Source organism: Calypte anna, chromosome 1 (assembly GCF_003957555.1).
Source record: "Calypte anna isolate BGI_N300 chromosome 1, bCalAnn1_v1.p, whole genome shotgun sequence".
In the NCBI taxonomy this organism is placed as follows: Eukaryota; Metazoa; Chordata; class Aves; order Apodiformes; family Trochilidae; genus Calypte; species Calypte anna.
Window position 1 is genome coordinate 12263911 of NC_044244.1, and position 13087 is coordinate 12276997.

A 13087-nucleotide genomic window follows, 5' to 3' on the forward strand; every position below is an offset into this window, starting at 1 on the left:
GTATTGCATTATCCAGCAATCCATGAAGTTCCTTCTCATACTACTCACACATTCCATCCAATCTGTCAGAAAGCAAGAAAAATTCAGAAATATTCATCATGTTTTCATAAAGGTTACTGGAGAGTAACCTTACTGGACAAGTAAAAAAACCCCAACAGCTAAAAACGGAACTGCTCTCTTCTGCAAGGACATTATTTAAGTGAAACACAAGAAAGTTTTATGTATCAGAAGTGCTGTTGCCATTATACTGGAACAAAGCCAAGAGTGGGCTTGTTTTTAGGAATTATAGGGTATAGGAATAAAGACCACACAATTGCATAAGAATTCCTGACTGTCTGCTCACAAATCTGCATCTTCTACAATACTGAAATCATACTTGACTTGGAACAGACTACAGCATAAGTGATTTTATTAGCACCAAGCTATAGCTGTATGAGATGGACAACCAAAATACTTAAACAAGGGATTAAAAACTGAAGAAAAGTGTTTGGATTTTCAGTTTATGAACATCCCCACCCACTGAAGTCCTGCAAGCTCCCCAGCTTCCAAACGATCTTCTACAGGTTACTACATCTCTATCTGGAAAACCTCAGATCCTCTTGCAATTCTCCCAGGTGCTTTCTTCCATTCTTTGTCTGTCTGACTCCTGTCACAGAGGGCTGGGCTTCAAATTCCTTCTCTTCCTTTCCAACTGCTTTGCATTAAGATATGAGGAATACAAAGCACATTGAAACAACTTAAACAAAAGTGATTTGGGAACTGTTTTGCTTTTGGACATTACTGAAAAATGAACAAGCTTGTGAATAAGTATTTTTCTTCAATTAGTGAAGATAAGCCAACCAACAAATAGTAAAGTCTTGCTCCAACATATTACACTTTACAGAGAACAGGAGAATTTCCTTTGGATTTTTCTCCTCTATTCCTGGGGGAGAGAGGGAGTTCACTTGCATAAATGGTTACAGGCCCTCTTTGCCAGCAGTGATGCTCATCAGTAATCTCCACTAAATCCTCCTACTGAAAATGAGTTTTTTCCATTATTGACCTGATTTTCCAGACCCAGAGTCATACAGGCAATCAGCAAAACTAATTTCTTATCAGATACAGACCTACCATCAAGCATTACAATTAGCTAAAGAAGCAAATTAGCATTAAACTAGATATGACAAGATTATAAACCCATAAAACCCGTTGAAATTCATGAAGTTCTTCACTGATTACTGTTTAATGAAATCACTCTCCCATTCAATTCAAGAGGAAACAGAACCCCACGTGTATTCAAACATCACCCTTAGAGGTATGTGCAGAACTTATGATACAGGAAACACTGAATAAGTCAGCAAACCAAATGTTGGTTAATCATCTTCCTTGAGCACAGCTAAAAAGAGCTACTCAAATGTTCATCATTATATCTGAAATTAAATTTCAGTCCTTCACTCCCAAATGCACAAACAGCATTCTGATGTTTGTTTTGCTTTTTTTTAAAGGAAATAGATGCCACAAAGGATTTCTCTGAGTATGTAGCATTTTTTCCATTTTACTGACATCATAGTATTATTACTTCAGATTTTCTGCATTGCAAATAATGGTTTTGTTTCTTTTTATTAAGCAGAAATATTAGGATATGTATACCTTTAAGAGGTCTTTGGCAGTAGCTATTTCTGAAACTCTTGCCAGAAAATCCTGGTCATTTGGGATGCTGCATAATGCTTTCTTTGGGCACTTCCTCCAACAGCTGTGCTCTATAGACACTTCTCCCCCCAGAGGCAGAAAATTATCTGAAGATGAACTACTAATATTATTCCAAACAACAGGAGACAGAATAGTAAAACCAGCTTGATTTAAATTACCAGGAAACTAATGGAAAGCTCATAAAAGAGGATATTGAGACAGAAAGCAGTCAGAGAACCAGAGAATGCTTCTCTTTAAGAAAGAGAAATAAGCTTTCCTGCATTAGACCTTCAAATTAACCCTGCATTTGCTTTTGTATTTTGCAAAAGCAGGCACTTCTCAAGTACATTTGTAAAATCACATTGTGTGATAAAAATAGAGAGGCTTTTCACAACTCAGCTCTGACAGTGTATCTTTGTATACAACAGCTACTGATTGTCTTGTAATTCCACTACCTCAGCAGCTCCTCATATATAACTGTATATGGAATTTCCATAGGTGCTCAAGGCAACATTTTCATATGCTTTTCTTGCTACACAACTTGAACAGCTGGTCCAGTGCCTTAGTGCCAAACACCTTGAAGATAAAGGTCTCTCATCTGTCAGGTAATAGTAATTTTTAAAAAATTGTCAAAAATACAACAATTTGTCAAAAGGAGAAGCCCTCCCACAACTTTATACCAAAAATGTACACGTGTAATCAAAAAATCAAAATGAAGAAATGGCAACACTATTTTTGCTTTTTCTACATCATATTCTAAATTTTTAGAATGTTTTAAGATCTCATCCATCATGGCCTTAGTGGAAAAGAGCTATATTATTAAAATGGGACACCACAGATTCAGATTTAGATGAAACTTGGCGAGAGTTCAAAAGGAAAAAAAACAATTTAAGTAATCCAAGGTTATTCTACACAGTATACTGTACAGCTTTATTTTCAAATAAAACCAGAAAGTGATGCCAAGGTCATGGAATGCAGCTGCTATGATCAACCACAAATAGATGCCAAGCTTTGTATCCTCCCTTGTAATTAAAATAGGAAAATTAAACTCAGTGTAAGCAGGCAGAAGCTAGACAACCACATTATTCTACTTAAGCACTGAATCATTTCCATCCACACGGAAAAAAAGGTGCAGTTCAGGGAAGCTGTCACAAACAATACTAAGGATGGTTTCTGTATATAAGGAATTAACAGATATAACTGATGGGTGAATTTTTCTTGTAAAATTTAGTTACATAAGGCTTTTTGGTTTTTAATTGTGACATACAAATCAGACAATGCTATCTCACAAGGACATGGTTTTTATTTTAGCTTTGCAGCTTATTCAAAGAGGAGGTCCTGCAGAACAATTTGAACTTGAAAATAAAGAACTTTCTGTAACCAAGCCTGATTAAACAACTCTTTTTTCCAAATACTTCAGGAAGTACTGCTAAAAACACAAATATTTCAAGGACTATTCCTTAAAGGTATTAAGATGCTCTCTCTGAATTCCAAGGTAACAATCATAGCTTCTAGGTTTGAAGTAAAAGCTCCCAATTGTATAGTCATGTAAAATCATGTACAGTCCTCAATTGCAAATTGAAAGCTTTGGTTCTTTACAGTCTTATATCTATGAATAAAATAAAATAAAAACTTACTTATGCCCTTTTCCTGCCTTACCCTGAAAACAGTTAAACACATTTAACAAAGAACGTTTTATACCTCACCAAGTGCTCCAAATACATTTAACATAGAAGTAAGTTCAAGGTGACTCTTAAGAAGTGATCATATACTGCAAATCCAAGCAACTTCTAAAATAAGGTGCTGATGTATGTACTCACACGTTGCTTGTTTACCTTCATAATAATTAAGGAGTAATATTATTTCACTTTTTTAAAATGTTGACATCAAACACAGACAGAAGTTAGCCTAAATGACTACATTACATTGTACAGTAAATATGAATTACAGTAAAGAATTCCAAAGTGATAAAAGGTTGGAATGCAGTGTAATTCCAGAGTTTCTGCCAAACAAGTAGTTATATGCTTCATGATGAGTTAATAAGAGGAAATAAAATTCTAATTTGACAATGATTTAGTATCAATAGCCTAAAGATACTTGTGACTTCCAAGAAAAGAGTGACATAAAAGAAGCCTAGGAAAGTTTATTTAGAAGTAAGTTATACTTGGTAACACTTCTTCCTCAAGCCAAAGCAAGTACTAAAAGGATTAATTATCCCTCACTATGTCAGTTTCCAATCTTATATAGCAAAAGTCTTCAGTCACATCTCATGTACCCTTGGTACAGACACGAGAGTTAACTTGGTACTAGCCATGCTTTTAAGATTAAGCTGTTGACAAATTTAAAGATAATACACAGATTATCTACTTGATCCTGTTGCAAACAAGAGACAGTTGAGAAAGCCACCTTTATGGAAAAACCATATAACATACTAAGCAGATAAACACTGAAAAATGATGTAGAGGAGATGTTACCATCTCATCCAGCAAGTGGCCTCAGAGTTGTCAGAAAACAACTGAGAGGAACCATAATCAACCATCTAACATAGCTTGGTCTGACAGAAATATGGAAGACAAGCACCCTGAGATGTCAAGAGATATAATCCCATGTTCCTCATGTTTGGTCAGGATGATCTCAGGCAAGTTCACCTGAAACGGTGTTCAGTGATAGTCACCTCAGTCCTTTTGCTTCAGAAAAAATACAAGTGTTAAACCTTCCACTAAAAAATATAAATGCAGGTTGCTTTACTAATTACACATTCTGGAGCCAACTACAGCACCAGATAAAAAGAATTTAGCAGCCTTATTCCTTTTGAAAAATATTAACCTTAGTAACTTGCTGGTAACTTCCTCAGAGACAGTGCAAGTACAGCTTAAGAACACATTTGGCTGGCAACCTAAAAAATGTTACTGAACAAAATAATTTAAACAGTTTCCCAGAGAAAATTCTAAATCAAACTAAAAATGTGGCTTAAACTAGATTCTTTCAGGGTATCTATAAAATGTGAACTTATCTGTAATGACTCAGATATCACTTGAAAACATTCAGTACAGAAAAGATGTAGGCAAATACTTAAAATAGTTGTACCAAGATATTTTTAGTCACAGCAATGTAGAGAAAAATAATAGAAGGAACATGGAAAAAAGTGGTAAGAGAATGGTTGGGGGAAAAGTTACAGGTGCAGTAAGGTGATATATGATGTTTCTTTCTCTATATGGGGATTAAATTAGAATCTCTCACGGATTCTGCTCTGCCATCTTCACTGGGAAAAGGTGGGAAAAGGATGTCAACCTATGCCAGAAGAGCCACAATACACAAAACCTGGCTCCAAGTCCTGGCTGAATCAGACTGGGATTTGTAACATTACCTCCCACATCAAGAAAAAACATGCTCATTCTAAGCAGATGTGGCTAATAGCAAAAAAGGTCTTTCCTCAGAAGTGTCTTCCATGAGGGGTGTAAATTTTTTTCAAAAATACTCTCCACTTGAAAAAGACAGCAGCTCTGCTAAAAGCTTCCATTTATTTACCTCTAAGGAACCAATCTCCCTGACATTGCTGGCAGACAGCAAAGCATGAGTTTATGGAAGCAGGCACAAAAAAGATCAGGCTTTGTAAGAGATTAAAAGATTTTCCTCTTACTAATGCAACAAGAACAATGCAATGCAGATAAGACAGATGTGTGCTAAAACATGAATTATGCAGATAGGATTATTGCATGAATATATAAATATCACAAAAACCTGGGTACATTTAAGATTACTTCAAAGAACACTACTAGGAAATTACATATTAGACAGAAATCATATCCAAGTTCAGTTGATTAAGTTTCAAGATAAGCTTAAAACTCATTGTGAACACAGGGTAACAGTCCTCTGTTATCATCTTAATCTATGTAATTGAAAACAATCATATTACTATCAATCTAAATAAGGTAAAAATATTACCTACACAGCACAAACTGTGCCATTTGTTTGTGACAAGCCCCAACCCATTTCCACCTCTCTCTTTCAATGTCATTATTCCCTAACTTCTGCTTGACATAGCTAATGCTAAGTTAACTATAACAGCTGCTTATATTCTTATCTTGCTGTGTCATTAACGGTTACCATACATAATTTCCAAAATTATCTTATTGCAGATACCATCCCAGAACCACTGAAGAAGTAGTGACAGGTCCATTTGTGGTAGTTCTGATACCCTCATTAGGAAAGGCATTAGAATTGGATGTAGAATTCCATGTCTGGTCTAAATGTCTAGTTGCTAGCCAAGTGAAAAACTTCTATATCCATTTTCAAAACTATGATTATTCCTGTGACAAGATTTTGTTGCAATATTGAATACACACACATACTGCTACCCATTCCAAGTCACCAATTTTCACATTTTCAAGCTTTCCATGTCCGATTCCACTTTCTATATATATACTCACATATTTAAAGTTCAAAGTTTTTACAAAAACTAGAATATTCTAGGATTTTAATATTTTATTTTGTAATCATGTCTCTCATCTTGTTAGCCCCTCAAAAATGTGCTCCCTTCACATCATTCTTACCCTGCCAAATGCACTACTGCGAAGTAGGCATTAATTCTCATCTTCTACTTTAGCCATTAAAGTAACAAACTATCAGGAACTCTCACTACCAATCTGATCTTCCACCACTTGCATTTAATTATATTTTAAAGCAGTAAAAGTACCTTTCTTGTGTGACTAAAATGTACACAACAATATTTAGAGGCTCATGGCTCCTTATGTCATTCTACAGCTTCAGGAAGCCCAAGTGCTTACCTTAAATGTCTGTTTAACTACACCCATTGTAGCACAGGCCAGATCACCTGCCAAAGGTCCCTGTAAGCCTTCCAGAAATGAGCCAGGGAAATTAGGTTCTTACTTCAGGCAAGCTGCTTCTTTAGCTAGTACTCTGGTTGGGTACTCATTTTAGGCAGATGAATCTGTTAGTGCAGATTTACTTTTGGCTTCATTAAGGTCAAGCCTATGTATTTTAGGAGCAAGCCAAGACTTCCTTTTTCCTCTCTGAGGAAAGGATTGAGGAGACCAATTTTTCCTCCCCCTGTAAAAGAATTTGTTGGCATACTCTAGGCAATAGCAGTATTCGTATGTGAATTAACATTTTACTGAAAAAAATTGGTATTTTTAAATATGTTTTGCCCCCCAAAAGTAGAGTTCAGTCATTATTTGAGCCTATCTTCAAGTATGTTTTCTGGCTACCACCTGTTAGAATTAGAACACAAGCAGGATCAGACACTGATTTTGCCAATAAATTAATGCTTATACTTGTAGAGCCAATTACTAGACTTCTATCTGTGGTACACATATTTCTGTTTATAAATAGAAAAACCCTCCATCTTAAAAGTCTTTATAGTATCACTATTTTTATTTTACTTTTGATTTATAAAACATGTCAATCTGTCAGATTAAAATACTAAGGAAGACAAGTAACTACCTGCGGGTCCGCGGAGGCTTTGGTGGAGGAGAATCCTGTTTCTCTGCATCCGAAGAACTGACAGCATTCTCTGTATTATTTTCATCCTGATTAAAAGAAAAACTTTTCACTCATGGCTGTCAAGCTGATACAAACAGTACTAAACTGTAAGGTCCAAAGATCTATAATGACACTTGAAAACAATATAAGACAATATTACATATTTTTTGTTATCTTAGAGAGAACTTTCAAAATTACATGAAATTCTACTTTAAGTTCACAACATTATTTTGTATTTTGTGTATCCAACTTAATTTTTTTCTGACTAAACATTTTGTTTCGCATGTATAATCCACTAGAGAAAATTCTCAAAAGCTAATCTTTCAGATGAGCAGTAAGCAAGCTCCCTTATGCCCTCCAAATTGTTCATATTGAAAGCATTTATTTTCTAGTCAGTATGATTACTTTCACTTGTACAATGAGCCCATTAAAGTTAATACTAATCTACAATACAGTAAGAAAACGAGAATTTCAGCTACTGCAAATTGACAAGTGGATAAGATTCAATGCATTTTAAATGCAATGCATTTAATGCATTTTCCTAAAATACTTCCAAATTATTTCCTATTTGCATACAATGAAGTTTTAACTTACTCAAAGTATGAAGACTGTTATTTCATTTTAGGAAGACCACGAATATAAGAGATATTTTACATGTGTACATACTTATGAACATATTTATACATACATATACATATTAAAAAGTACAATTGTGGGTTAACCCCACGAGGCAGCTAAGCACCACAAAGCCACTGACTCACTTTTCCTCCTGCCCCAGGATAAGGCAAGAGGAAAGGAAGAGTAAAGACAATAAAACTTGTGGGTCAAGATAAAGTTGTTTTACAAGCAAATAAGTGGGAGAAGAGAGAATGAAAAACAAGTGAACAAAAGCAATTGCTCACCACGTCCATGCCCAGCCAGGTTATGAGATGGCTAACCTCACTAAGCCCCCCTCTTTTTTCTCTTTATTACTAAGCATAATGTCATATGGTATTATAGAATATCTCTTTATTTAGTTCAGGTCACCTGGCTGGTTGTGTCCTCCCTCAGACTCTTTATGCACACCCCAGTCTATTCACTGGGAGTGAGGGCACAGTAAGAAACAGGCAGTGCTGGCACTGTGCAAACATTGTTCAGCAATAGCTGGAACATTAGTGTCATCAGCACTGTTTTGGTCATAAATCTAAAACACAGCACTCTAAGAACAGCCATGACAAACATTAACTCCAGCCCAGCCAGACCCAGTACCAATATGTATCAAGGTGTAACAGTAACAACACAACACACAAGAATCTAAAGCTGATGCATCGTTCCTTTACACATGCCACAGCCAAAGATCCAACAAAACCAAGGAGAACCCCACTGTTATCTTGAGTTTAATATGTATTTGACCAAAAGGCTTGTTTTTGCAGGAGTTTTCTTTTTAAAAATTGCTTTTCAAAAGAACCACAAACACCTCAAATCTGCATATTATGTTTCAAAGTACAATACAGAGTCAAGCAGTGGGGTCTACCATGTGCTAATCTACCTGTTCAGACTGGGTGACAGAAACTGGGCTCCTATGGGTTTACAGAGTAAGAGAGAATTCCCTCTTTATTTCTGCTTAAATTTAACAGTTGCATTTAAATTTGGTAAGCATTTTCAGCTTTGGAAGATAAGCCATATCTAAGTTAAAATTTACATTTAATTCCTTAGTAAAATGACTTTAATTACCATTACTAAGTGAAGCTTTTCCTGTGAAGAGAAAGAATTAAATATTTTAATCTTTTTATTGTTCTTCACTAAGCTCACCATTAACTAGCTGTCCAACACAGTATTCCAGAAGTACAACAGCAGAAACACACTTTTGTTCCTCTATCAATGGCTTCTGTCAGCCCCTTCAGACAATTTTCACAGGGAGTTCATTGTCCTGCTGAACACTGGCTGTAGCTATCAAGTTTTTTTTTGGAGTGAGATTCAATTAGCAGATCAAAGCCACTTACACTGAGATGACCACAACTGAAGCTCCCATTGCAATCAACAAATGTTGTTTGGTTTTGAGCCATGACACCTCACAGAGCTATTCAAGTGACCAGCAAGTAAGCTGGGGGTGAAGGCAACAGGTCAATTGGCTCCACTGACTCCATTTGGAGCTCAGACCACATGCAAAGCCTCCATCCCAAACCAAATTCTGAACCTTTTTGTTTCCAGGTCTGAGCCTCTACATTTTGCAACATTAAAGCACACTTCTGCTCAGCTTGCCAAATAGCCCAGATTTTTTTGCATTCATGTCGCAATACATTGATTCTTTAGATTTCTTGTTACTTCTCTTAATGATTCTTGGTTTTCCTGGGGTAATGCACAAAAAACTAATAGCAGTATCAGGTCAACTGATTGTGTTGTACATTACTGCACTAGGATTATTATCTGCTGGTTGGCTTTCAAAGTGAAGTGTGCTGTGAACAAGGTTTTAAAACACATCATGTCCAGAGTTTATCATTTATATAATCTCACTTCTTATAAACAATGTTGGCAGCAAGTCAAGCACCTTCAGAGGTTTATTGCATCAACACCATCTTAATGATCATTTTCAGCAAAAAATGCTGTCATCAAGACATACTGTCCAAAAAGTAGAATGACAAAAATGGCCAACGAGATACAAAAAATATGCAATGCTTGATCCATGATCTCAATGCAGGACTGTATTATTTAATTGAGGCACAAAACTACCCTTCTAAATCCTTTGCCAAGTTTTCAACGACTTATTGAAAACCATTAAGGACGCAAAAGAACTTTTAAAATCTAGCTGCAAACTGCAAACCCACAAACCTCATTTTTTTCTAGTCATTGATGGAATGCAACACTACCTTAGGACAGGGATATCCTCTACATATTTAAGAGAAGAGTAGTTGAAAAGCCATTTTCATCATTTTGGATTCTGGTAACGGGTGACTCTACAGATAGCTTTGTCCTTAGCATAAATGAAAATGAATCTTATTGCTCTCACTCAGACAGAGTTCCTTTCTGAAGGTTGGTGCCAAAGATGCTGAGGCTCACAGGACCAGCAGCAGTAATCCAGTTTACTGTCCCATGGCTGTGTTCTGTTCCTCCCTGAGAGTTGTGCAAAGTAAACTCTGAACCTCTCCCATATGTAGTCATTACTAAGTATAGCACTAGATAGATTAATATTGTACTAAAAAACCTCACCTAAGTAAGTACTAGTAACCTGACCTAAATATTACTGCAACTGCTTCCTGAGAAAAGGGTGGGTTGTCCACCTTGTTCCAGCAGCACAGCATATCTCAGTTCCATAAGGCAGAGAGATATTAGAAGAGTAAGAGTCCACAGGAGGAGTTCTTCCTCCTTACCACCAACCTTCCCATCACAAAAGATGACTAGAAAAGTATTTTAGTTCAGTTCCACCAGCACAGAAGTATTGAGGAACAGATTTCTTATTTATGCACTCAGTTTTCCAAAAGGCACTGGCAAGGGAAAGGGTGTGCCTCTTGGCTGTGGTGTAGACTAACTTGTCCAGAAAACAAACCAGCAGCTGCATCCCTCTCCTTTTATGTTTGTAAAGTGAAACGTTTGTGAACAAAATGTTTCCTGAGACATGCTCTTCTCCAGGCAGAAGAAAAAGCCTATTAAATAAGCTAACATATGTCAAAGGTTTTTTTTAAGCTCAGTGTATATAGCGAGAAGCTGTTTCTAGTTGAGCCAGGCAGAAGTAGCTGAAGAGGCACTGCCATTTTTGCTATCAGTAATAACACTTAAGAGTATACCTTGCAAAAATGGGTACAAACTCAAATGTGTGGAGTCCATACACAAGCAGAGTTTACAAAAAGAATTCATTACAGAAAATAATAATAAAAAACTAAAAAACAACCCAAAACCAAACACATAAATGGTACTTTTAAAATTCAACCCCCTGTGGTTACCCCAATTTCATACAGTGGGAAGGTTTCAGGCAGATAATGCATGTTCACTTCTGCACTAGCTGAAAAATCACTTTAGTCACATTAAATCAGGAGCAAGACATTACAGGAATTATTGTCACCAAAAAAGGACTTCATTACTTTGCTTACTTAGGTCAACACACTGATGTTTCTCTGAAGGTTTCATTTACTATTAGATAATTCATTTCCCAGAAAGTGAAGGGTTTTTACTTGAAAGGTGGAAGATGTTACAAATTTAAGGTGTGAACACATGGAAAGAAAAACGTGCTCCTATAAACTTTGTATTTCTGCAGCATTTTTAAACAATAACGCTCCACCATTACTGGAGAAATACTGCTTATTGAACTCAGAGCTTATTGTTCTCAGTTCTGTGTTACAAGACACAGTGAAAAATTGGGGGTTTTTTGGGTGCCCTTGAGTGATACCAACTCACAGATATCCTGCTCTGTCATATACCAAAACCAAGTGAATTGGCAAGCACGTAGAATAACTAGAAAGGAGAACAACAGAGGAAGCTCAACTGTAAAAGTGAATATAGGGTATCTCAGACAGATGATCCATTGAGAAGAGCAGATGGCAGTATTAAGAAAAAGCTTTACAGCCTTTCTAATCACAGCTTACTAGCATCAATCAACACTCTCTGGCTTCTCTAGACAGATGTTGCATTCTCAGGCAGAACAGAATTTTAAAAGTATCATCTTAGAAAAATCAGGACAACATATGTGGTTCACAAGGGCAACAATATAGATTTTTTTAAAAAATTACAAAATATGCAATTTATTAAGTAAGTGTTCAGTGCAGCACCTTGCTTTCTTAGAGTGGATTTTTATCCTATTGTGGCAGCCCTTTCACTATAGAAAACCAGAAGAATTAACATGTGGGTAAACAAAAGAATAGGAGCTTTGCCCCAACTTTGCCTCTATAAATATCAACAGCTGAACAGCTCAGAGAGTTCCAATGTCCTTGTTGATTTGAGGGAGCAGCTACTCAGATCAAATGAAAATGCTCATAGTTTGAAATTTCAAGGCATTCTGTTAAATTATGAATTAAATTATTATAAATTATTAAATAATTACATCTAGTCTACTGTAATACAGTGTAACTTATGTTCCTGTGGTAATGCAGGGGAACGAGGAATTCTCTTGGCAGATGCTATGTCTGAATTGAACTTGCTAAAGAGACCTGAAGTGTACTGTTATCTCCCAAGGGTGGGTTTTTTATCCAGGGACTTCCTGCAATGGCTGAATTGCCAAACAGAGCTTTCATTAACTTAGAACAAAAAGAGGTTCACAGTTTTAGATTGAGATTTCACAGGCATTGCCTACAATTCAAAGCGTTTTGCACAGAAATTGCAATGCATCATTTTCTTCTGGAACTCCCAGTGGAAACATTCAATGTCATTCAGAAGCTTTCTTTACTGGTAAAACACTAGGAAATTTACTGTAACAATTCTTCCAGAAGTAATCTTATGGTTTCCCTTAAAAGGAATTGAGGCATTCTTTTTGCCCTTATCATAAAGCAGCATGGGAACCACAAAGCATCAGTAGATAAAAAAGAGAAGCATTTCAGACTGAAATGATACACTGAAATGATTCAGATTAAACAAAGCTTTCCTAGTATAGGGAACAAGATAAGTGTCTCTGAAGACATACGATTTTTTTTTAGAATGCTACGATGGCCAAAAATCCCTTTCCAAGATGCAAAACAGTGAAGAGAATTCAAACAGGGAAGTCTTTTCACTTACAGTTTCCAAACCACTAACGTTTTGAATACCAACATTCTTCTTACTGTAGCTGATTCCTCCAATTTCTAGAAGTGCAATTAACCACAGCAACAGAATCCCATCATTGCTGCAGGAAGCAATGCAAGTGATACTAGAGAACACACTAACAGTTCCAAATTTTGGAGAAAGTTTTTATTAATAAAAGCCTCTATTAGTGTACAAGGGTAAAACAAGGACTTACAGTACTGTAATATGCTTG

The 13087-nt window shown here is 36.2% G+C and overlaps 1 protein-coding gene across 1 annotated transcript in view; it reads right to left on the reverse strand.

The window, feature by feature from the left end:
• Positions 1–13087, reverse strand: part of PTPN12 (protein tyrosine phosphatase non-receptor type 12) — a 69213-nt gene that overhangs the window by 12504 nt on the left and 43622 nt on the right. The window contains exon 12 of the mRNA XM_030464557.1: positions 7132–7217. Within this exon, the coding sequence (XP_030320417.1) occupies positions 7132–7217 (86 nt within the window). The remainder of the gene's footprint in view (positions 1–7131; positions 7218–13087) is intronic.